General features: G+C 36.3%; 1 protein-coding gene across 8 annotated transcripts in view; it reads right to left on the reverse strand.

Moving 5' to 3' along the window:
• The window catches only part of RASAL2 (RAS protein activator like 2), a 377,113-nt gene that overhangs the window by 52,439 nt on the left and 296,806 nt on the right, over positions 1-27,868 (reverse strand). For all 8 annotated transcript variants that reach the window (XM_001154236.7, XM_016933217.4, XM_003949647.6 and 5 more), the window contains one exon: positions 8,186-8,295. In XM_001154236.7, coding sequence (XP_001154236.3) covers positions 8,186-8,295 — 110 coding nt within the window. The remainder of the gene's footprint in view (positions 1-8,185; positions 8,296-27,868) is intronic.

Genomic DNA, 27,868 nt, shown 5'->3' on the forward strand with positions numbered 1-27,868 from the left:
CTGGTTTGGCTGGGGCAAGTTTGTAGTTTTGATTAGAATTTTGTAATATCTTAAACTGGGCCTGGTGCCACCAGCTCATGCCTATAATCCCAGCACTTTAGGAGGCTAAGGCAGGAGGATTACTTGAGCCCAGGAGTTCAAGGTTACAGTGAGCTATGATGGCACCACTGCACGCTAGCCTGAGCAACAGAGCAAGACCTTGTCTCTTAAAAATATATATATATTCAATATATATGTAGAATATATATATAGAGAACACCAATAAGTTCTGAATTAAGATCTTTTATTTAAAGCTATCACAGATGAACTCTAAATGGATCATAGACTTATATATAAAAGCTAAAATCATAAAACTTCTAAAAGAAAACATAAGTGAAAATCTCTTGGGACACAAAAAATTCCTCTGCAAACACTGCTTATCAGGATGTAAAATGCCACAGCCTCTTTGGAAAAGTTTGGTAGTTTCTTACAAACCTAAACATGTACATACCATAGAACCCAGCAATTATACTCTTGGGCATTTACCCCACAGAAGGGAAAACACGTTCACAAAAACCTGTATCTAACTGTTCACAGCAGCTTTATTCATATTAATGATAGCAAAAACTGGAAACAACCCAAACGTCTTTCAATGGGTGAATGGTTAAACAAACCGTAGTACATCCATACAATGAAATACTACTCAGCAACCAAAGAAACAAACTACTGATACATGTAACAATTTGGATGGACCTCAAGGGCATATGTTTAGTGTAAAAAAAAAAAAAAAAGCCAATCTCAACCAATTATATACTATATGATTCTGTGAAACACTATTCTTAAAATAATAAAGCAATAGAGATAGGAAACAAATTAGTAGTTTTTTAAGGGATGTGATAGGTGTGGGCAGGTGGGTATGACTATAAAGGGGTAGCATAGGGAGTTCTTTCTTGGTAATGAAACAGTTCTTTATCTTGATCATGGTAGTAGTTACACTAATCTATACATATGATTAAATTGGACAGAACTATACACACACACATGCACAAATGAATGCATGTAAAATTGGTGAAAACTGAATAAAGTCTGCAGTTTATTTAATATTACTATACCAATGTCCATTACCTGGTTTTGATATTATACTACAGTTATAAGACCTCACTATTGGGGAAAGCTGGGGGAAAGAGTCTACAGAACTGTATGTACTATTTTTGCAACTTTCTTTATATAATTTCAAAATAAAAAGTTAAAAAATTCTAATTAATAAGGAGAAACTCAAGAAGCTGAGAATATTGTTCCATAATTCCACCTACCAATGAACACCATACTTACTTTCAGGTATCTTTTGACAAAGAAAAAGTAGACTACTTAAAACCATACTTTGTTAGTGAGCCTTAGAATTGAGAACATTACTGTGAAGGTTTTTATTTGAGGGAAGTTTGGAGTGGGTGAGAATATTCTACTCCATATGCTCATCTTTACCTTTAGTCTTTGGTAAATTTAAGTAGCACTTCCAAAGCAAGGCTGGCAACAGGCATTTGGAATCTTGGAATGCCTGACAATACAGTACCACTGTTTTCAGTCATTTCCTAGTTTTAAGTGCATTTGAATGAAAGGCAGAAACATCACAGAGTCTTTTTGTGTCCCAACACCCTCCTATATGACATGGCTTTAATGTGAAAATGCTGCCAATATTGATTCTAGGAAATCACTTTACTGGCTTTTATCTGATTAGATGGCTTTGGAACAATGATGACTTTGTGACATCCTATTGATTTTGCCTCTAAAACGTTCCTCCTATCTTGTCTCTGCCTCTCCATTTCCACTGCTACTATCCGCCTTGGAGGCCTCATTATATCTTCTTACAGCTTTTTGTTAACTGGTCTCTCAGACTTAGTATCTGCAAACTAAGTTACCTGAAATTCCACTGCTGGATTAATCCATCCATAGCAAAACTCTGATTAGGTCATTTTCTTGATCAAAAATGTTTAAAGGCTCCTTGTTTCTTATAGGCTAAAATCCAAACTCCTCAGTTTGACATTCGAGATCTGCTCTGGGTATGGAATACTGGGTTGAAAATAATTTCCACTCAGAATTTTCAAGACATTGCTCCACTAACGTCTGGTTTTCATTGTTTCTACTGAGAATTCCAATGTCATCCTCCCACCCCCAACATTCCTTTGTATGCAACCTATTTTTTCTTTCTAGAAGATTTTAATTTTTTTTTAAACCTTAAGCATTCAGATATTTCACGATGATATAAATTGATTTACCTATTCTTGGCATTTCCATTTCTTATACATGGAATCATACAATATGCGGTACTTTGTGACTGACTGGCTTATTACTATTACTATTATTGAGACAGAGTCTCTCCTGTCTCCCAGGCTGGAGTGCAGTGGCACGATCACGGCTGACTGCAGCCTTGACGTCCTGGCCTCAAGTGATCCTCCCACTTCAGTGTTTTCAAGGTTGAAAACATGCATACACATTGCAACACGTACCAGTACTCTTTTTATTGCTGATGAATATTCTATTGTACGGGTATATCATGTTTTTGTATATCTATTGATCAGCTGATGGACATTTGGGTTGTTATCACTTTTTGCCTATTATGAATAATGTTGTTATGAACATTCACATACAAGTTTTTATATGAATATATGTTTTTATTTCTCTTGGATCTACCTAGGAATGAATTTATCAGCTGGGATTTTAATAGGCAAAAAAACCTACAGATATAAATGTAGCTATCTGTAGGTCTGTTTCTCCAGGGTGGTTCAATTTCTCAAACTGCTATGTGACAGGGGTAAGTCTGGCTGCTGACTTTCTAGAGCTGGGTGGAAGCTGAACCTTTCCAGAGTAGGTGGGTAAATCAACTTCCTATGCAGAGACTGCTAGCTGTTTTACCAATGTCCATCCCTCTCTCTTTCCTTAAGAACAGATTCCTATATTATTGGGCCCACCAATATATCCAGGTATAAAGTTTCCCAGGCTCCCTTAGAAAAAGGTGGCAATGAGACAGAAGTCAAACTCAACTAGGTATGGTTTCAGAGAGATTGCTTTAAAGGGAGATAACTCAGCTGGAAAGCATGTGTCTTTTTATGGGCCCATCTTTTCTGGTATCTAAAACAAATATGTTATGGTTGGAGCTCTAGTAGCTATCTTATGCCTATAAAGAGATTCTTGAAGATCCTGAAGAATGGCAGACTTGAACAGGACTGTCCACTTTCAGACAGAAGTGAAAAAAAAATAATTCTACCTTGTTTCAGTCATTTCTATTTTGGGTATCTGTTAATTGGCAACTAAACTGAATCCTAAGTAGAGACTTCTTTTTAGAATTTCCTTTTGTAGGTAACTACATCTGTTTGTCCTCTAAGTGAGAATTATAGATTAAGTAATCTATCTCTCATATTTTTCCTAGTTTCATTAAAGATGGAGTTCATATTTGTTTCTCATATTAATTTTTAAGACAAAAAAAGCAGAACTGTTTTCACCCATTAAGTTAAAAACTGGAATTTTACCTTTCCAAACTTATTTCCTACCTTGCCCCTTTTCATGTTAATACCATGAACTATTCAGTAATTCTCTTCAAGCTCCATAATTTCCTACTTTCTACTTTTGCTCATTATTTCCATTCCAAGGAAAGTTCTGTGTGCGTGTCTATTTCTATGTTCAAATTACACCTGTAAGATCCAACTCACAGGCCATTGCCCTCTAAGGTCTCTCCTGATCCACTCAACAAGAAGTAATTTTATCTTCACCGATACCATTTCCTCCTTGACACTTACCTCTTTTACTGGACTCCTCGAGGTTGAGGCCTGTATCTTTGGTTCTCTATGCTATATTCTCTGTAGCATACAGCATAGTAGCTTGTACATAACTGTCACATATTGAGTGTGTTACTGTATATCAATACATTTGGATTTTAGAAACATTATTTGGTAAAACTATGGTATTTTTCACAGCTTGCTTTCTTTAGATAAAATTAACCATTTTAAAAATGTTTTTCTGCTATCTTAAAGTGGTAACTCAGACCTCCTGAGAGTAATTTTATCTTTTAAAAATATGAGGGCTGTGCATGGTGGCTCACACTTATAATTCCAGACTCTGGGAGGCCAGGGCGGGCAAATCACTTGAGCCCAGGAGTTTGAGACCAGCGTAGGGAACATGACAAAATCCCATCTCTACAAAAAGTATAAAAATAAGCCAGGGATGGTAGTGTGTGGCTGTAGTCCCAGCTACTCAGGAGGCTGAGGCAGGAGGATTAAGTAAGCTTGAGAAGTCAAGGCTGCAGTGAACCGTGATCGTGCCATTGCACTCCAGCCTGGGTGACAGAACAAGACACTGTCTCAAAAAATAAAAATAAAAGTGTAATGAGTGAAGATAAGGTTTGTGGTTTATCTCAAAAACCCTGAAGATTTCTGGCTGGAGGCAGTGGCTTATGTCTGCAATCCCAGCTACTCAGGAGGCTGAGGCAGGAGAATTGCTTGAACCCAGGAGGTGGAGGTTGCAATGAGCCGAGACTGCGCCACTACACTCCAGCCTGGGCGACAGAGTGAGACTCCGTATCCAAAACAAAAAAACAAAACAAAAAAAACACACAACACTTTGAAGATTTCAAAATATCATGTCCACTATTTCATCATCCTCTGGATCGCTCCAGATAGCATATTTCTCCCTTTTGAAGAAGGGAAAAATAAAGTAATTTGCAGAGTATCATAAAGAAGAATTTAATAAGAAACAGGTCCCTCACCTCTTGAGTTCAATATTCTGATCAAATTTGATCAGATAAGCCCCCCTTCCCACCCAAAAAGACTGACATATCAGAGAAAGGAAAATTGAAAACTTCCATGTAACTTGAAGACATGATTTTAAAACATAAGAAACAGATTGGGAGAAAAATTTTATTAAGATGCATAGTAGTGGCTTACTATCCGTAGTAATAAAAAGTGCTATTCCAAATCATAAGAAATAGGACAAACAACTCAATAGAAAAATGGGCAAAGGAAATAGGTAAGTCACAGAAGAAGAAAACATACGACAGGATATTCAGTATACTAAGCATTAGCAAAATACAAATTAAAACAAAGAAATCCCCCCCCCATCCCATCTTTTAGAGAGGCAATACACAGTAAAGATTACAAATACAGACTCTAAAGCCAATCTTCCTGGGTTTGAACCTCAGTTCTCTCATTTTCCAAGCTGTATAACCTCAGGCAACTTATGAATTCCTCTGTGTCTCAGTTTTCTCATCTTCAAAATAGGAGTAATGACAGTGACTATCTCTTAAGGGTGGTTGTGATGATTAAATGAGTTAGTTTATATAAAGTACTTAGAATATATCTGTCACATAATAAATACTACATTTTATTATTTCTATTCTTTCAACATATTGATAAAATGGAAAAGGTTGTCTGAAGGATAAAAGTAATCTCAATTTGTTGGTGGGAAAGGTCCTTTTTTGAAGGAAAATTTGATAACATACATACTCTATACCAAGCAGTTCTACTTCTGAAATCCAACCCAGCCACCAGTACAAAAAGGCACATGTTCAAAAATGTTCATGACATCTCTATTTTGTACCAAAAAAAGGGAAACAATGTAAATATCCATCAATAGAGAAGTGAGGTACATTATTATAAAAACACTGTAGCATACAAAGATTCAGTTGTTAAAAAGAATGATGTGGACTGACATTTACTGACACAGGGAGAGTACAAAATATTTATATTAAAAAGCAAGTCACAAAGTAATATGTGATCCCATTTATATGAAAACATGAAAACATATACTTGGGTTCCCTTTATGTATGGAGTTTTAAAGAGGTTTGAAAATATACAAATGGTTAATAAGGTTATTTATGTGGGGAGATAGGAAAGATAAAGAGGGTCTTTAGTTCTTTTTCTCTTTACTTATATACTGAAACTTTTCCCCCTCCAAAACAAAGACAAATGAGTATTTTACTTTATAATTTAAAAATGGAAAAAAAAGGAGCTGCTTACTACATTTAACTGGAAGTTCCACAGATTGGATAAAAGAACAGAAATGTTTTGCTACTTAGATTTAGACACTGTATAACATTTTGAAAGAAGTGGCTGACTTCAGCAATTGATGTATCTGACCCAAGAAAATCAGGTCTTCAGAAAATACGTGGTCACACCTATAAGGGCACTAATTCAAAGAACTCAGCTGATCAATATCTTGTACCTTAGCTCTATTTATCTGACTGTTCATATGATCTGAAGGCAAGAGAGTCTTTTTTAAAAATGGTAACACATTCAAACTATATTGAGTACACCTCTATACAAGAAAAAGTTTTTTGAAAAATTTCTGCATAGGAAATCTCTGCAATTCAAATGGAGTTGATAAATTAAAAGGGTTACTTAATATTTGAGATTTACTAGCACTTTTTTATTGTGCTGTACTTAAGAAAGAAAGACTTTGCTATTGATTAAAGCATTAACATTATAAAAGTCACAAATAATACATTTCAATCACTGGAAAGGCTAAAAATACAGTAACTATATAATAGAAATACAAGAGACTCCGGGAGAATATAATCTCTTGGTAATTCAATCAAACAATTCCCATGGGCAACCTAAAACAAAATGGAATAGGAGAGAGCCCTTTGTTTGAAATAAAGAAGGTAATATTTAGTGCAAGGTTAAAAAATAATGTAAACTTTTAAAAAAAAAATCTTGTCTCCCAAGTTTCTATATGATGCTGCAGAGTTTAAGAAATTGCCTATTGAATTGGGAGTGTTTTATTTGCTGCACAACATTTTTGTTCTTAAGAATCGATAATCTGAAAAAAAATTGTTATTCTATTTTTTGAGACATTAATAAAATGCTTTGAATTCCTGGAATGATGAAAATTATAGAATAACAGGAAACTAAGAAAAATATTTTAAAAATCTTTTTTTATGATTACCTTAAAACAAAGAAGTATAAAAGAGATAATAATATAAATATAATGCAAATTGGGCTGACTTGCAAATTTCACAGAGCACCTTTAATGTGGTTCAAGAAGGGCTAATAAAGCAGTAGTCCCTCATCAAGTCCCTTCATTTACAAAATAAAGACAGTAATCATCTGCTTGGCAAATCTATAATTTTATTTCTGTTTTCTAGGTAGATAAGTGAAAAAAAGTCACTTACTGGAAAAAAAAAAAAAGTAAAACATAAATAAGAGTATCAAATATGAGAGGCAGACCTGAGTTCAAATCTTAGCTCTACTACTTATTAGCTGTGTGACCCTGGGCAAGTTTCTCAAACCTTTTATGCCTCAGTTCCTCATCTATAAAATGAGGATAATAATAGTATCTAGGGTTGTTGTATTACATGAGAGACTACATTTAACATGTATGGCACAGAGTAGGTACTTAATAAATATAGGTGGTGGTGATGATGTGCTGATGCTGATACCACAAGCACTGTTTCCAAAATTTTGAACATTATTGAGACATGATGTGTCAAAAAGTGTTAGCACACATTCAATGATTTTTGAAGGATATTATCCTTAGGGAGCTATACTCAAGCTAGTAGTCCTAATTATGGAAATCCATCCAGGCTTCCTTTTCAGCACGTCTTCTAGATGTAATTGCAAACCAACAAGGCCAATTTCATATGCTATACATACAGAACATAGCAGTAAAAAGCATGGACTCTGGAGCCAAACTGCCAAAGTTCAAATACCATTTTTGCTATTTACTAGCTGTATGACCCTGGGCAAGATTATTTAACCTCTCTGTACTTCAGATTCTTCATCTATAAAATGGTGATAATAATAGTATTTATCATATACGGTTATTATAAAGATGAAACAAGATAACACGTATGAAGCATCCTGTGACAGTGCTAAAATTGTTTAGCTATCATAATCATTATTCTTTATAGTCATTCTACCAAAAACCAAACAAAAGATACACCTCTGACCACTGTAACTTGATTCTACAGAAACAGCTTAACTGACTCTGAAATTAGTTTTTATGTATCCACAAACTCTCCAATATTATAAGATTCTTAAACTGGTTGGGTATTTGAGTCAATATTTTGTATCTTGCCTTAATATGAACACGACATAAAAGTCAATTTTTTATTGTATTTTTCTATTTGTCACTGATTCAAATTCAGAATAGACCAAAATGCCTTAACAAAATTCACTCTCAAACTGCTTTTTTTGTTTTAAGAAAGTTAACTTCCTACCTGTCATCTGTACTGCGAAGGGATGGAAGCCGAAAGCTCGTGTTTCTGTCAAGCTTTGACTGGCTTTTGGTCCTCTTGATGGAGCCTTTCAGGCGCTTGCTGAAGAATCCCTAGAAGGAAAGGCAGAAGGTGATGGGAGAGAGAACCAAAAGGGAATGTTACTCGTCCACACTATCTCTGCAAAAGGTATTTAGACTTTTACAATAAAGACCAGAAATAGAACCTAGCTTTTAAGCTTTTTAATTTTGTAAATAATAGTCACTTGAAACCACCTGGCAATGTGATGAGAAAATTTTCTTCTGTGAGAATTGGGATAACTAAACTTTCTAATAGCACCTAATTTATTATTTCTTAATGTTTATATTAGTTATGGAAGAAAAACTTCTAATTTTACTGGTAGATTTCTAAAAAGCACAACAATATAACATACACAAATATATTCCTTTCTATGAAGATGGTACCAGCAATTTCAATACAAATGACATCCACTGATTTCCCAAACTAAGGGAAAACAGGCAAAGAAAATGGCATGTGCAAAGGCCCCCAGGTGAGAAGGTACTTGGCGCATTGGAGGAATTAAAAGATAACTGACAGAAGAGAAAAAGCTTTATTCTAAGATATGTAAAAAGGAGTTAACTAAGTTGTAAAATATAATGTATTGGTGGTCTCGGAAGTGTTAAAACTCAGTCTATGTCACCTTGGATATGGCATTGTAAAATTAAGTATTGAATGTGGATAAACTATTTTAAAATGAAGTATAGATCATTTATGAAATCATTAAAGCTTCCAGACTGTAACAAAGTGCTTTACAGTCTATGGCCCCTGCCTGCCTCCTGCCAGTTTTACCAAACTATCTAGAGTTCCCTGAACATCCTCCTCGACTCTGCACCTGGCAAATAGTGAGCACTTAACAAAAGTTTGTTGAATAAAAGAATAAATGCAAAAATGAATGATGGTCACTACTTTCAAGAAATTTACAATTCTATCATTGGCAGGTGAAAGGAATCTTATAGAAGCATATTAAAATTTCTCAGTCAGACACGGTGGCTCATGCCTGTAGTTCCAGCATTTTGAAAAGGCTGAGGTGACAGGATAGCTTGAGGCCAGGAATTTAAGACCAGCCTGGGCAAAATGGCGAGACCCCATCTCTACAAAAATAAAATAAAATAAAATAAAAAATTTAGCCAGCCATGGTAGCACATGCCTGTAGTCCCAGCTACTCAGGAGGATGAAGTGGGAGGATTGCTTGAGCTCAGGAGTTCGAGGCTGCAGTAAGTGATGACTGTACCACAGCACTCCAGCCGGGCCAATAGAATGAAACCCTAACTCAAAAACAAATAAATAAAATAAAACAAAATTTTTCAAGCAAAGATTCTAACTCAAAGAAAAATATTTTGACACATGGAGAATGACTCTTTCTTGAGATGAATATCATTTTATATAAGCTGTGTACAATAAACATTTCTATAATGAAGAAAAAGAAATACTAGGCCAATATTAGCACATCAAATCTTTTATATTCCTTTAGTAACTACCAAAGCCCACTGTTTTGGGGTGAAGGCTATATTTATCAGGATAAGCTAGGTTATGATTATCTAATTACCCCCCTAATCTTCGTGGCATAAAATATGTTACATGTCCATAAGCAGGTCAACTGAGGGGGTGGGATCCTGTCTATGCTGTCCTTACTCAGGAACTTAGGCTAAGGGAGGCTATCTGGGCTTCTACAGTTTTTGCAGCAGGATAAAGGTAAAATAGCAAATTATGTACATGTACTAGCTCTTAAAGCTTCATGTCACTTCTGGTCTCATTTCACTGACAAAACAATCACGTGACCATATCTAACTTCAATGGAGGAAGGGATATATAGTACTACCAGGTACTCAGAAAGGGAACTGAAAATATTTGGTGAACAACAGTATAGACTGCCACAGTGTTTTACCAAGCCAAATGATTTTTAAACATGCAGGCATTGCTCCTTTTATTAGAGAAAAATGAAAACAAACTTACTCAAATCAAAGCGGAACTATTTAGATTACTGAAATAAAATACTTATAATGCTATATCTTATTGTTTTGGCCATCCAAGGAGTTAAGTGTAAAAACTCCTAGTATATATCACATAGACATAATACCCTAGGCTGTTTTTCACTCCAGCTTATTATAGGTATGTAGAGATTGACTAAAGGCAAGGGAAAACGGCTCAACGTGAAGATGATGAGGATGAAGATCTTTATGATTCACTTCCACCTAATGAATAGTACATAGTATATTTTCTTTTCCTTATGATTTTCTCAATAACGCTTTCTTTTCTCTAGTTTACAATTTAAAAATGCAACATATAATACATATATCACACAAAAGATGTGTTAATTGACTGTATATGTTATTGGCAAGGCTTCCAGTCAACAGTAGGCTAATAGTAGTTAACTTTTGGGTGAGTCAAAAGTTCTATGAAATTTTTCAACTGCACAGCAGGGTGGTGTCTCTAACCCCCATGTTGTTCAAGGGTCAACTGTACAATTTTGGTGTCATTAGGGAGAGTCACTGTCATTAGTCACAGTCATTAGTACGTAAAGGCAAAGGCTTTATGTACTATTTTCTATGACTCAATCAGAATGAGTCACCACATTTGCTAATAAATGTAGCTAGCAAACCAGGCTTAAGTTTATAGAATTGTAATAGCATTGCTTGGTGTTGTTTCAAAAACCTAGGTTGAGATCCAGGCCAAGGAGTCGACCAAAAATCATACATATATTTCTAATGAAAATACAGTTAAGCATTTGACTGAGACAGTATTAGTAGACGTTCACTCATCTAGTAATTTAATTCTACCTTTCTGTGGCACTTCTTTTTTTTTTTTTTTTTTTTTTTAGACGGAGTTTCACTCTTGTTGCCCAGGCTGGAGTGCAATGGTGCAATCTCGGCTCACCGCAACCTCCGCCTCCCAGGTTCAAGCTCTTCTCCTGCCTCAACCTCCCGAGTAGCTGGGATTACAGTTGGAATTATACACCCGGCTAATTTTGTATTTTTGGTAGAGATGGTGTTTTTCCATGTTGGTCAGGCTGGTCTCGAACTTCCGACCTCAGGTGATCCGCCCACCTCGGCCTCCCAAAGTGCTGGGATTACAGGCATGAGCCACTGCGTCCAGCCTTGTGGCACATATCATATCATACCTCATATGACATAATATGATACATTGTATTTAATAAAATTTATGCTTATTTGTTGTAGAGAACTCTACTAGGAGTTGTAAGGAAATCAAAGATAAACACAAACTCTGCCCTCAAGGAACTTGCCATTTAATAAAGAATTTAGATACTAAATATAAATTTATGCACAGGCTTATTAGTAGACTGGACATGGCTGAGGAAAGAATCTCTAAGCATGAGGATATATCAATAGAAACGTCCAAAACTGAAAAGCAAGCAGAACAAACAAAAATAACCCAGAAAAGAATATCCAAAGACTACAGGACAACTACGAAAGGCGTAACGTGTAATGGGAATACCAAAAGGAGAAAAGAGAAAGAAATAGCAGAAAATCAGAAACAATAATGACTGAGAATTTCCCCAAATTAATATACCAAACCAAAGATCCAGGAAGCTCAGAGAATACTGAGAATACCAAGCAGCATAAATGCCAAAAAAAAAAACCCTAAAAGAAAAAAAATCCCAACCCCCAAAACTACACTGAGGCATATAATTTTCAAACTGCAGAAAAACAAAGATAAAGAAAAAATCCTAAAGAAGCCAGAAGGAAAAAACACCTTATGTACAGAGGAACAAAAATAAGCATTACATCTGGCTTCTCCTCAGAAACCATACAAGCAAGAGAATGGAGTGAAATATTAAAGTGTTGAGAGGAAAAAAAAAGAACCCAAACTACCAACCTAGAATTCTATAACCTGCAAAACTATCATTCAAAAGTGAAGGTGAAATAAAGCTTTCTCACATACATGAAAAAATTGAGGAAAAATGTTGCCAGTAGACCAGCATTGCAAAAAATGTTTAAAGAAGTTCCTTAGAGAGAAAGAAAACAATATAGGTCAGAAACTGGACCTTCTTAAGAAAACAAAGAGTATAAAAGGAATAAGTGAAAATAAAACCACCTTTTATTTTTCTTCTTAATTGATTTAATATTAAAGTAATAACAACAATGTATTTAATTATGTATGCTTATGTATATATGCTTATGTCTATATGATACATATGCTTTTGTATACTTATATATAAGGGAAATGAATAATATCAATGATACAAATGACAAGATGGAAGAATTAAGATTATTTTATTATAAGGTACTCATACTATCTATGAAGTTGTATAGTGTTATGTGAAAGTGGACTTACATTAGTTATAAATTTAAAAAACTGCAAATTCTAGGGAAACCACTAAATTTTTTAAAAAATAAGTATAACTGATATGCTAAGAAAGGAGAGAAAATGGAATCACATAAGTCATTCAATTACAATCATGAAAGGTTATAAACAGTGGGAGACAAAAATAAGGACACAGAACAAAGGCAACAAATAGAAAACAGTTAACAAATATGGTTAGAAACCCAACTATATCAATAATCACTTTGAACGTCAATAGTCTAAATACCCCAATTAAAAGAGATTGTCAGTGTAGATCAGAAAACAAGACCCAACTATATATCATCTACAAGAAACTCACTTTAAATATAAAGGCACATAAAGATTAATAGTAAATGGATGGAAACAATATACTATGCCAACACTAATCAAAAGAAAGCAGGCATAGCTATATTAATTTCAGACAGAGCAGATATTACAGCAACAAAACTTAACAAGGATAAAGAATGGCATTATATAATGATAAATGGGTCAATTTTCCAAGAATACAGCCTTAATGTATACGTGCTTAATAACAGAGTGTCAAGAGACATGAGGCAAAACTGGTAAGAGTTGCTAGGAGAAACAGATAAATCTATATAGTTGAAGACTACACACCTATCTATCAGAAATGGACAGATCTAGCAGGCAGAAAATCCGTGAGGACATAGTTGAACTCCAAAACACCATTTAATCAACTGGATATAATTGACATCTATAGACTACTTTATCCAACAACAGCAGAATAGAGATTCCTCAAGCTCATATGGAACATTCACCAAGACAGATCAAATTCTGGGCATAAAACACATATTAATAAATTTAAAAGAATAGAGATCATACAATGTCTTCTTTTAGATCATAATGGAATTAAACTAGAAATCAGTAATAGAAAGATGACTAGAAAATCCCAAAATATGTGGGGATTAAACAACATACTTCTGAACAACACATGGATCAAAGAAGAAATCTCAAGAGAAATTAAAAAACACTTTGAACTGAATGAAATAAAAATGAAAACATAGCATCTAAATTTTGTGGTATGCAGTAAAAACAGTGCTTAGAGGAAAATTTATAGCATTGAATGCATATACTAGAAAAGAAGAAAGATCTAAACCCAATACTAAGTTTCTATCTTAGAAAACTAGGAAAAAAAGAGGAAATTAAATCCAAAGCAAACACAAGAAATAAAAATTAGTGCAGAATCGATTAAATTGAAAACAATAAATCAATAGATAAAAGCAATAAAATCAAAAGCTGGTTCCTTATGAAGATCAATAAAATTTGTAAGTCTGTAGCCAGACTAAGAAAAAAATAGAGATGACCCAAATGACTTATATTAGAAATAAAAAAGGGGTCATCACAACAGGTTCTATGGACCTTAAAATGGTACAAAGGGATTTGATAATCTAGGTGAAACAGATCAATTCCTTGAAAGACACGATCTGCCAAACTTATACAGGAAGAAATAGACAATATGAATAGGACTATATCTATTAAAGAAATTGAGTCAATAATTAATAACCTTACAAAACAGAAGCACCAGGCCCAGACGGGTTCCTCTGGTGAATTCCATGAAACATTAAAGGAAGAAATGATACCAATTCTCTACAATGTCTTTCAGAAGATAGAAGATAGAAGCAGAGACAATACTTCTTAACTTAGTTCTAGATTCACAGCAAAACTGAGTAGAAGATATAAAGATTTCCAATGTTCCTCCCCTTCCCTCTACACATGCATAGCCACTCCCACCAACATCCCCTACCAAACTGGAATATTTGTCACAACTGACGAATCTACATTGACATCATCATCACCCATATTCCATAGTTTACTTTAGGGTTTGTTATTGGTGTTGTAAATTCTATGGGTTTGGACAAATGCATGGTGATATGTATCCACAATTATAGTATTATGCAGAGTATATTTACTACTCAAAATCCTCTGTGCTCTGCCTATTCATCCCTCAGTACCTCCCACACTCCAACCCCTGGCAAACAGTGATCTTTTCACTGATTCCATAGTTTTACCTTTTCTAGAATGTCATACATTGATAGTCCCCCATTTAAGATGGTTTGAACAATTTTTTGATTTATGATAGGTTTATCAGGACGTTAAATACTTTTCAATTTAGGATATTTTTGACTTATGATGGGTTTATTTGGACATAACCCTATTGTAAGTCAAGGAGCATCTGTGGTTGGAATCATACTGCAGCCTTTTTAGGTTGGCTTGTTTCACTTAGTAATATGTACTTAAGGTTCCTCTGGGTCTGTTCTGTTTTTGTTTTTTCTGCAGTCTTCTTTTTCTTTGCTTTTCAGTCTTGCCACTTTCTACTGAGGTGTCCTCAAGCTCAGAAATTCTTTCCTCAATTGTGTCCTGTCTACTAATATGCCCATAAAAGGCATTCTTCATTTCTGCTACAGTGTTTTTGATTTCCAGCATTCCCTTTTGGTTCTTTTTTATAATTTCTATCTCTCTTCTTACATTGTCCATCTGTTCTTGCATGCTATCTGCTTTATCCATTAGAGCCCTTAGTACATTAATCATAATTGTTTTAAGTTTCCGATCTGATAACTGCAATATTATCTGAGGCTGGTTCTGATGCTTGCTCTGAGGATGGTTCTGATGCTTGCCCTGTCTCTTTAAACTGTGTTTTCTGCCTTTTAGTATGTTCTGTAATTTTTTTCTTGCTAGCTGGATATGCTAAATACTAGGTGAGAGGATATGCTAAAACTAGGTACCAGGTGAGAGGAACTGCAGTAAACCGGCCTTTAGTAATGTAGTAGTAAGGTGGGGGAAAACATTCTGAAGTCCTATTAGATCTCAGTCTTTTAATGAGTCTGTGTTTCTGGACTGTGAACTTCATAAGTGCTTCTCAGTGCCCCTCACCCCATCCACCCCACTTAGGTGGAAGGGGATGGCTAGAGAGTGCTGGAATTGGGTATTTCCCTTCCTTCTGATCAGTTAGGCTCTGATTAGTTTCTTCTGAGAGCAGACCTTGTTAAGAAAAACAGAACGGGCCGGGTGTGGTGGCTCATGCCTGTAATCCCAGCACTTTGGGAGGCTGAGGCAGGCGGATCACCTGAGGTCAGGAGTTTGAGACCAGCCTGGCCAACATGGCAAAACCCCATCTCTACTAAACATACAAAAATTAGCCGGAGATCGTGCCACTGCCCTCCAGCCTGGGAGACAGAGCAAGACTCTGAAGAAAAGACAGACAGACGGAGGGACAGACGGAAGGAAGGAAGGAAGGAAGGAAAGAAAGAGAAAAGAAAGAAAGAAAGAAAAAGAAAGAAAGAAAGAGAAAAAGAAAGAAAGAAAAAGAAAGAGAAAGAAAGCTCTGATGCATTTCAAAATGCCTCCTTTCCCTTCTCCCTGCTGGAAAAATGAGGGGAATTTTCTCAGATATTCACTGTGAGAACCTGGTAGGACTCTAGGAGGTAAAATTTTTAAAAATTGTGGCCTCCCCATTAATGAATACCCCTACAGTTTTTATCTCTCAAACTTGGCCACACAAAGCCTCCAGCATTTCATAAATTACAGTTGAGGTTTTCCTATCTGAAAACAAGAAGTCTTGCATTTAAACTTTCGAGGGGATGGCATAATGTCATATTTACCTTAACATCAACCACAATGTTTAAACTTTAGTAAGTCCTTGATAAATATTTACATGAAATCATGGCTGATTTAGGAACACAGATAAGGAAAAGGTTAAGATTGCACAGAGTGGGCAGTAATACTTCAGGGAGGTAGTGAAACCTTTCAAAATTTTGTGGTCACCTCCTTGATGTAAATGAACCACAGTTTTAACCTGAGAAATGGTTTCTCTCACAGCTCTATTTAGTTGAAGTTTTTTCATTCTCCATTACCCAATATTCAGTGGTACCCAGGAAGAGGTAGCTGGACTTTACCTAGCTTACCATGACTGTTTCCAAATCAGTATTCCATAAAATCATGGTTTGGAGTAAATGCATATTTTTTAAGGTACATACCATCTTGATTTAGCATTCTTCATCTCTCTTTGCTGCTCTCATGTTTCAATCTCTCTTTCACTTTCCTTTATTCATTAAGAACTTTAGCCCCTAGCTTGTAATATTTTTCTGACTCTTAACACCATGCTAGAAAATAACCAAATAGTGATGTCTAGTACCCTAGCTTCATAATTCCTTGACACCATTACTCAGTATTCTCCCCTTCAGCCACCTACTCTTTTTTTTTTTTTTTTCACATGATGGCAATTTATTTTCAGAAAGTATTTTGAGGAGTCCTGTTCACAGACGGTGACCACAGCGACCCCACTTCCTGTGGGTGCCATCAAGAGGGGATGGGGGTGATGTCCTCAATCTGCCTATCTTCATACTCAAGCGGGCAAGGGCTCTGAAGGCCGACTGGCCCCAGGTCCAGGGGTCTTGGTCCTACTTCCTCCTGTGGCCCAGAGTTTGACGTGTAGGGCAGTGATACCTGGCTCCTTGCACCTCTGGGCCACATCCTGGGCAGCCAAAAAAGCAGCACATGGTGAGGATTCATCTCGGTCTGCCTTCACCTTCATCCCACCAGTCACACGGCAGATGGTTTCTTTGCCAGAAAGATCAGTGACATGGACAAAAGTGTCACTGAAGGTTGCAAAGATATGGCAGACACCAAATACATTTCTCTCCTTCAGCCACCTGAAGTGTGCCATTTCTGCATGTCGTCTCTCCACCCACTCATTTTTTTAAATTAAATTTTTATTTTTATTCAATAGTTTTAGGGGAATAGGTCGTGTCTGATTGCATGGAAAAGTTCTTTAGTGGTGATTTGTGAGATTTTGGGGCACCCATCACCTGAGCAGTGTAGACTGTACCCAATGTGTAGTCTTTTATCCCTCACCCACCTCCCACCCTTCCTCCCAAGTCCCCAGAGTCCATTATATCATTCTTATGCCTTTGTGTCCTCACAGCTTAGCTCCCACTTATAAGTGAGAATATACAATATTTGGTTTTCCATTCCTGAGTTATTTTACTAAGAATAATGGTCTCCAACTCCATCCAGGTTTCTGCGAATGCCATTATTTCGTTCCTTTTTGTTTGTGACTGAGTAGTATTCCATGGGGTGTGTGTGTGTGTGTGTGTACACACACACACACCACATTTTCTTTATCCACTCATTAGTTGACAGGCATTTAGACTGGTTCCACACTTTTGCAATTGCGAATTGTGCTACTATATACGTGTGCAAGTGTCTTTTTCATATGACTTCTTTTCCTCTGGGTAGATATCCAGTAGTGGGATTGCTGGATCAAATGGCAGTTCTACTTTTAGTTCTTTAAGGAATCTCTATACTGTTTTCCATAGTGGTTGTACTAGTTTACATTCTCATCAGCAGTGTAAAAGTGTTCCCTTTTCACCACATCCATGTCACCATCTGTTATTTTTTAATTTTTAATTATGGCCATTCTTGCAGGAGTAAGGTGGTTATCTCATTGTGGTTTTGATTTGCATTTCCCTGATAATTAGTGATGCTGAGCTTTTTTTTGACGTTTCTTGGCCATTTGTATATCTTCTTTTGAGAACTGTGTATTCATTTCCTTTGCTCACTTTTTGACGGGATTATCTGTTTTTTTTTCTTGATTTGTTTGAGTTCCTGGTAGATTCTGGATATTAGTCCTTTGGCAGATGCAGTTTGTGAACATTTTCTCCCACCCTGTGGGTTGTCTGTTTATTGATTCTGATCTCTTTTGCTGTGCAGAAGCTTTTTAGTTTTATTAGGTTCCATCTATTTATCTTTACTTTTGTTGCATTTGCTTTTGGGTTCTTGATCACGAAGTCTTTGCCTAAGTCAATGTCTAGAAGAGTTTTTCCGATGTTATCTTCTAGAATTCTTATGGTTTCAGGTCTTAGATGTAAGTCTTTGATCCATCTTGAGTTGATTTTTGTATAAGATGAGAGATGAGGACCCAGCTTCATTCTTCAACATTTCAGCCACCCACTCTTATATCCACACACTAGATCTTATCATCATTCAGAGATCCTCCATCTCAGACATCTTAAACAGTAATATTTTTTTCTCTGATTTCCTCCCTAATCACACGTCTTTCATATATCTCTTTCTCCACATTAATTTACTCTTCAACCTAACAGAAACCTTCACTTTCTGGACCACCTCATTTTCTCCCTGTCCCTTGTTTTTTCCTGCTGTCTTTTCCTTCTCCCTAGATTGCACAGCTAATCATCTGATGCTATTCAATTACCAACACCCTCCATTTTCTTAATGATTAGCTATCCAAAATAACAATTAAAACAATATTTAAGTCAATCTTCCTGGTGCCATGATGAAGCTCTTTAGGAAGACCACATAGCTGTACCGGATGAAACCACAAAAAATTCACTGTTTTCAAGCTTGGCTTGGCTTCTACTATCCTTCCATCCTGGACCAACCATGTACTGAGTCTTCCCACATTATCCTCTTCTGAGAAACAACAAAGTACATGTCATGCCCAGTTGCCCATTGCCTGCTTCTGAGCAACTGCTTACATATTCAGGTCACTATGCTTTGTGCCATGCAATCTTTCTGCCCTGGATCCATATGACTGGTCAAGGGATGGATAATTAACCCAAAGGTACCTAAAAGCAGCTAGGAATGGCCCTGGTAAGAGTTCTGCCTATAAGATATAGTATCATCTGGTAACGACTTACCATTCCAGCTGATCCCTGGTCATTCCACTTCATACTTTATCCTCCACTAACTTGAAATACCTGTAATTCTCTATATTCACCATGCATGTTTACCACTGCTCATATTCTCTTCCTTCTCCCTGGCTGAATCATCCTTTTTGATACCGCTTAGGAATGATCTCTTCTAGGGTGTCTTTTTTGACATGACCTGACCCTGCCCTAGATTACGTGCCCCTCCACTGTGCTTTATAGAGAGCTAGCCTTACATCTAGCACAGTGTATGCCCACTTATGTGTCATCCTCACTAAACCCTGCAAGCTTTGTGTTCCCAGGGCAGGTCTGATATCTGCTATTTAGTAGGGGCTCAAAAATTGCTTTCAGAACTGAAAAATCATATGCAGTGTGTCCTCAGATCATCTGAGAACTCACTCACTCACTATCATGAGAACAGCATAGGGGAAATCCTCTCCCATGATGCAATCTTCTCCAACCACCTCCCATGGCCTAAAAGTATGGCAGTTCCCCGCTTGCTCTCTCTTGCCTCCATGTGAAGAAGGTCCTTCTTCTCCTTCCGCTATAACTGTAAATTTCCTGAGGCCTCCTAGTCATGCTTCCTGTTAAGGCTGTGGAACTGTGAGTCAAACCTCTCTCTTCATAAATTACCCAGTCTCAGGTAGTTCTTTACAGTAGTGTGAAAACAGACTAATACAGAAGATATATGACTTTCCCAAGGTCACATAGATGCTAAGTGGCAGAGGAGAACTTTGAGCCTAGGTAGCCTCACACTGGAACCCTTCCTTTTTAACCACTGTGCTATATGAATTCTCGACATTCTAATTCCACATCAAATACTTTAAGTACTATAACATAACTTATTTTCCCCATATGTATTATATGTAACTTTTACACATACCTTATTATAGAATTATGTATCATAAACAGCCAGAAATGTAATATGACAATTCAAAAATATGAGGAAAAAAAAGAGAAGCAAAAAAAAAAAACAAAAACAAAAACAAAAAACAAAAAAAAAAACCAACCAAACAACAACAACAACAAAAAACCTAAAAAACAAAAAAACTACTATTGTGGCATTTGACTTACAAGAATTTGCCCCTAGGATTCCTAGCTATATAATTAAACTAAAGTAAAATCAAAATCTTATTGAAATGGCTTTTACATGTAACTGATTCTGTGGTCACTGAGTATAAAATAAAAAAATCCAAATATAAAATTTAAAAATAGATGGATACCAAGAGGAAAATGCTTTTTTTTCTCTTTCACAGTTATGATATCCATGCCTTATAAAAATGTGAAGAGTGTGAATGATGTTCCAGTCTAAATGGAAACAAAGGAAAGAAAGAATGTAAATAAACTGATTTCATCCTTCTGACACCAACCTAATCTGAAAGCATACTAATCAAACACTCAAAACAAATCCTACTCTATCCAATTTTTTCAAATGCTGTTGCTACCATTTACAAGTCTTAAAAATAGTAAAAAGCTCATTTTTTAAAAAAAAAAGCTACATTGTCATAGCAATTGATACAACTAAAATAATTTAATTAGTTGGTATTCATTATTTTCTTTCAAAATAAGGCTTAAAATTAGCAACAGTCAATGAAAGAAAAAGCCAACTATTGCCTTTCTCTGGAGCTTGGTAAATGTTAAGACAATGATAACTAAAGTTGTTGGCCACCTGCAAATTGGAGTATTCCCTGAAGACTGAACTCAGCTAGCTGGGAATGAGTGGTAACTGAAATAAAACTGCTGCTATGCAACTGCTCTCAGAAGCCTCAGTGGGGGTAATAAGGGACAATGCCTTGCCAGCATCCTAGCACTGCTGCGTTCCCTTAAGACAGGGAGAAGTGGAGACAGAGAAACATGTCATCACCTTTCACATGAAAAATGCAGGGATGTGCAACAAAACCCTGCTTTAATTCTGCTTGAGACTTTTTCACATCAGTGACCACACAAGGGATTAAGGACAATGTTACAGCAATTCTAAGTGATTAACTATTTTTAAATGGCAATTTCTCAAAATGTTACCTGATTCACAGTAAGAAAATGCCACCTTGTCAACTAGAAAGGACCCAGGTGAGAATTGTTTTCATTCTTGCTTTTCAAGTTTTAGTTTATTAGTAAATTAAAATCTCTATGTATTTTACATATTTGTTTTATCATGGATTGTAAATACCTGAGAAAAAAAGCTGTGTCATATATAAATAATTCCCTTCCTTGCTCTCTTAATATAACTTAGGAACTTGTAGATATTCACTAAATGTTGACTAAAACGTAATTCTAAAAAATTAACAAGGAAAAAGGAGAAGAGTAACTGAAAACGTTCAAGTTTACTTTCTAGTCTTTATATTTTACTTAAGTTTATCTTCCAGTTATTTGGAAGTCCAAACAGGAAGGGAGACTGTAGATGACAAGAATAACAAAACAAGAAATAGTTGCAAAGTGCATTATAGTTTAGTTGTAGTATGGGTAGTTTATCCTCTAGCAGGTTTTTTGTTTTTGTTTTTCAAATTTAAGCATCAAAAGGAAAGAGAAAAGGTTCTGTCATAAATCACAATTGTTCTTCTAGCACAGATCTGATATATCGGAATCTTTGGGATCGGGGCACAGTGATCTACGTTTTTAACAAGCATTCAATTCAATGTGATTTTTTTATTAAGCAAACTAAAACTTTCATTATGAAACTTTTAAACATACAAAGCACAGAAATTAATAAACACATATCCATTAATCAGATCTAATTGATGTTGACACATTAATGTCATTATGCTACATTATGTATAATTATTATATTAAAATATAAAATACATATTATATTACAGGTATTACATTATAACATGTTAAAACACATATTGACATGTTAAGATCTGCTAGAGGGACCAATGGAAGATATCTAGCATACTTTATTAACTAATTACATTCTTAGAGATTCATTTTCATGAATCTGTCATGTCAGATTTTTATTACCTTCTTGTTATATTATTTCAAACCTTTTATGTCCAACTTTTTATGTATTTTGTTTTAAAACATTTCTTTTAAAACAGGTTTATTGAGGTATAATTTACAAAAAAACAAGTCACTATTTTTGCATGTACAGCTTGACGAGTTTTGATAAATGTATGCTGTACCAATACAAGTGAGATACGGAACATTTCTATCACCCCAAAAATGTCTTCATGCCTTTCTGTAGTCAGTCAATCCCTTCCTCTCACCCTCAGCCCCTGGAAACCACTAATATGACTTGTTCCTATAGTTTTATCTTTTCCACAATGTCACATAAATGGATTTATGCAGTATGTAGTCTTTCTTCACTTAGCACAATGTTTTTGAAATTTATGCATGCTGTTGCATGTACAGTTTGCTCCTTTTTATTCCACTGTATGGGTACACCAACATTTGTTTAACCATATGTCAACTCATGGACATTCGAGTTATTTCCAGTTTTGGGATATTAAGAATAAAGTTGCAATAAACATTTATGAACAAGTCTTTATGTGGACATATGGTTTGGGAACCACTGAGTTAAAAGCTTGGTTGGAAATTCACAAATAACAAGACGACATGGCAACTTTTTAAGGGGATGTTAATGAGGTAGAGTGGGGAAAGGACACTGAGGAGGGAAGGAATCCTTAGTTATTTTTCCTCTAGATATGAAGTAATTTTAGATTTACAAAAAATTTGGAAAAATAGTACAGAGTTTTCCTTTGCCCAGCTTCCCCTAATGTTATTATCTTATATAACCATAGTATGATTATGAAAACTAAGAAATTAACATAGGTACTATACTCACCTAAACACGGCCCTAATTCTAAATTCACCAGTTTTCCACTGTATTAGTTTTCAACTGCCATTATAACAAATTAAAACAAATGTGGTTTAAACAGTACAAATTTATTATCTTACAGTTCTATGGGTCAGAAGTCCAACACAGGTCTCATCTGGCTAAAATCAAAGTGTCAGCAGGTCTGCATTCCTTTCTGAAGGCTCTAGGGGAGAATCTGTCTTATGCCTTTTCAAGCTTCTAAAGGCCACCCACATTCCTTGGCTCATGGCCTTTCCTCCATCTTCAAAGCCAGCAATGTTGCATCTGTATGAAAGCTTTTTAGCTTTTAAAGTCTCGTGATCAGACTGGATCCATCTGGATAATTTAGGATAATCTCCCTATCTCAAGGTCCTTAGCCTTAATCCTATCTACAAAAGTCCCTTTTGCCACATAAGATAGCATATTCACAATTTCCATGTATTAGGATGTGGACATCTTGGGAGATGGGGGAGGAACCACTATTCTACTTTCTACATACAGTTTAGTCACCCTCTTATGAATGTGCATATAGGCTGTTTACAATATTTTGCGATTAAAAAACAATGCTGCATAAATAACTTTGTGCATATGTGTTTTCATAATGGTGGAAATGTATCTTCAGGTTGGATTCCTAGAAATGGGATGCTGGGTCAAAAGGTAAGTGTATATGTAATCTTGCCAAATCCCCTGTAGAAGGGTTGTACCAGTTTGCCTTCCCTTCAACAATGTATGAGAGTGTCTGCTTCCCACAACCTTGCCAACTGAATTCGTTGTCATCCTTTATAGTTTGTGTCAGACTGAAAGGTGAAATAATATTTCTATGTTGTTTTAAAATGTGCATTTCTCGGCTAGGTGCTGTGGCTCATCCCTGTAATCCCAGCACTTCGAGAGGCCGAGGCAGGAGGATTGATTGATCCTAGGAGTATGAGACCAGCCTGGCCAACATGGTGAGACCTCGTCTCTACAAACAATACAGAAATTAGCTGGGTGTGGTGGCATGTACCTGCAGACCCGGCTACTCAGGAGGCTGAGGTGGGAAGATCCTTTGAACCCGGGAGGTGGAGGTTACAGTGAGCTGAGGTTGCACCACTGCACTCCAGCCTGGGCGACAGAGCGAGACTCAAAAAAAAAAAAAAAAAAAAAATTGGGGGGCCAGGTGCGGTTGCTCACGCCTGTAATCCCAGTACTTTGGGAGGCCGAGGTGGGCAGATCACGAGGTCAAGAGATTGAGACCAGCCTGGCCAACATGGTGAAACCCTGTCTCTACTAAAAATACAAAAATTATCTGGGTGTGGTGGTACGGGCTTGTAGTCCCAGCTACTCCAGAGGCTGAGGCAGGAGAATGGGTTGAATCCAGGAGGCAGAAGTTGCAGTGAGCAGAGATGGCACCACTGCGCTCTAGCCTGGCGACAGAGCGAGACTCTGTCTCAAAAAACAAACACATAAACAAAAAATTGCATTTCTCTGATTATAAGTGAATTTGAACATTGTTTTCATATGTTCAGAAACATTTTTACCTATTACCTCTTCATGTCTTTCTTTTCTTCAGTTTTCCTATTGGGTCTTAGTCACTTGTCCCTTAATTTTTTTTTTTTTTTTTTTTGAGACAGGGTCTCGCACTGTTGCCCCAGCTGGAGTGCAATGGCGTGATCTCGGCTCACTGCAACCTCTGCCTCCCGGGTTCAAGCAATTCTTCTGCCTCAGCCTCCCGAGTAGCTGGGATTACAGGCGCCCACCACCATGCCCGGCTAATTTTTTGTATTTTTAGTAGAGATGGGGTTTTGGTATGTTGGACGGGCTGGTCTAGAACTCCTGACCTGGTGATCTGCCTGCTTCAGCCTCCCAAAATGATGGGGTTACAGGCGTGAGCCACCGTGCCCGACCTTAATAGTTTCTTACATGTTGTAAATATTTTCTCTCAGTTGATTCATTGGTTGTCTTTTAACTTTAATTTTTTTATTTTTTTTGTCGTGCAATTATTAAAAAGCTTTCTTTTGTATAATCAAATTTATCAATCTATTTTTAAAAAATTGCCTCTGGCTTTTCAGTAACCATCACAGAAAGTTTTTCCCTGCATTAAGGTTAGAGAATTCATCCATGTTTCCTACTAGGTATGCTTTTTTTTCACATTTTAGATCCCTAATCCATTTGGAGTTTACTCTTGTGTAAGGTATGAGATACACATCTAATATTATCTTTTTCCACATGGTTACTCAGTTGTCCTTATAACATTTATTTCAAGTACCAATTCCTGAGGAAACCACTCCTGATTACTCTAATAGGACTTAGTCTCTCCCACTTCTGATTATCTAAACTTTTTATTTATACTACTGTTTTCCCCTACCTTGACCTATAATTAATTCTGTTCCTATTTTATATTCCCTATGAATCTTAACTCCTGAAGGCAAACAGAAAACAAACACATTGAGCTTATCTTCGTATTTCTGTAATGCTTAGCATACAGTGGGCTACTTAATACGTATTTGCAGAATGCTGATAATGATTAACGTGAATTATTAAGAAAAGTTGAATTCACTCAAGAAAGTACGGAAATAACACATAGGAGGGAAAACCCCCTCAAAATTATTAAAACAAAACTAAATCTGGTGGTTAAGGAAGACAAGTTTAGTATCTGGAAAATTCACTTCTGTAGAACACTTCAGTTCCTGATAATGAGGCGTATACTGATTTTTTTAAAATTTTATTGTAAATTGAATGTCATATATACTCTATATAGTATGTTGATTTTCTTATGACTAACAGAGACTGTGCTAATCTCATTCAAGTTCACAAAGTATGAATATTGAGGATGACAGCTTTAAGGAATATAACAATGAGAAATGATGGGTCAAAATGAAGACCTCAAAGTGAGGTCTATAGCCTATTGGACAGTCTCTCAGAGGTTATCATGGAAGGCCTGAAAAAGCATTAGATAATATAATGTGAAATACTATTTTTTTTCATTGTCAGGGGAGATGGACTAGATGAATTTAATTGAAGTTTTCCATCTCTCATTTCTAGGACTCTAAGAATAACAGCATCAGAGATGGAGGGGGGCTTTTGAGCCTATTAGTTATTGAAAAAGATAAAATTCTTACTGCCTCTGTCGAAACAAAATGTACCAAAAATCCACATTATGGATGGTCATGAGCAAAAGGTATAATGTGAAACAATGTAATTACTCTTTACTAACGTCTATCAGGATGGATTTGTTTTTTCCTAAGGATAAAATGAAGGGGGAAAGAAGTGGGGAAATACATTACTGAAAAGATTGTATTAGACTTATTTTATTACTTCTAGAGGCTATTTCCTAACTATACTGTTTGTAATACTGCAAACAGTTTTTCCATTGTAAATTTGGCACCAAAATATTAACAAATTGGTCCTTACTATATATAATATATATGTTGGTCCTTTTTTTTTTTAGATGAAGTCTCGCTCTGTCGCCCAGGCTGGAGTGCAGTGGCGTTATCTCAGCTCACTGCAACCTCCACCTCCCAGGTTCAAGTGATCCTCCCGAGTAGCTGGGACTACAGGTGCCTGCCACCACACCTGGCTAATTTTTTGTATTTTTAGTAGAGACGGGCTTTCAACATGTTGGCTAGGCTGGTCTCGAACTTCTGACCTCAAGTGATCTGCCCGCCTTGGCCTCCCAAAGTGCTGGGATTACAGGCGTGAGCCAACACACCCAGCCTATAGTATCTTTTTATCTGCAAACTTCCAAAGATCTTAAAATATTTGTGTAATATTTCATTACTACAGAAAAGAAATCATAGGTGTTAGAGGAAGTCAAACAATTTGCTCTTGATCATACAAGTGAGATGCTAGTTGAAGAACGGTAAAAAATACAGTTCTCTTATCATTCCTTTGCCTATTCTAGGTACAAATCCTTCAAAGTTAATAATATGAAATCTTTGTTCTGGTACTCTGACAGAGTTAAAAAGACAGGGTGACGCGGGCCCTAAATCTTATGATCAGAAAAGCTCAGGGCCTTTTTCAACTGTAACCACCTTATTTTAATGAAAAAGTTTCCGAGTAACAGTCTCACTGACTGCATAACATATAAGCCCAGGTAGCTAGGACAGATCATCAGGTTTTCACCTTCACTTCTGTTGACTGTATTGTCTTTTCTCCCCATTTACCTTTAATTAATTTATTATTAGTATTAGTATTTTTTAGAGATGGGGTCTCGCTATGTTGCCCAAGCTGGAGTTCAGTGGCTATTCACAGAACAATCATCCGCACTACGGCCTGGAACTCCTGGGCTCAAGTGAACCTCTTGCCTCAGGCTCCCAAATAGCTTGGAACTACTGGCATGTACCACCATGCCCAGCCCCATGGAACTTTTAAAGAGTTGAGAGGCAGACCACATTCTTACACATTCAATTATACCTTAAATGAGAAGCAAACTAAGATACTCCCCATGAGTTTCTCTATCATTATTCTCACAGGACTTCCACAGAAATTCTTCCTACTCACTGCATTCCACCCTTCTTAATTCTATTTCACTTAATAGATTTATTGTAGACCCTTTATAAAAACCAGTACACAATGTTGATTAATTAAAAACTACCAACTTCTTCAATGATGAAGAAACTATGGCATAAGAGGTTAATGTCTTTGCAACGTGCATACTTTGGGTAATCATGAATATCACCCATATATTAAATCAGTTTTCATAAACAGATTAGGAAAAATAAAAGGTCAGTGCTGAAGTTATGAGATGAATAAGATATAGTTCTTGTCTTCTAGAAGAGTGGTTTCTAAATTATTTTGACTATTGGCTGGGTGGGGTGGCTCACGCCTGTAATTCCAGCACCTTGGGAGGCCAAGGTAGGTCGATCACCT

This window comes from Pan troglodytes, chromosome 1 (genome assembly GCF_028858775.2).
Source record: "Pan troglodytes isolate AG18354 chromosome 1, NHGRI_mPanTro3-v2.0_pri, whole genome shotgun sequence".
NCBI lineage: Eukaryota > Metazoa > Chordata > Mammalia > Primates > Hominidae > Pan > Pan troglodytes.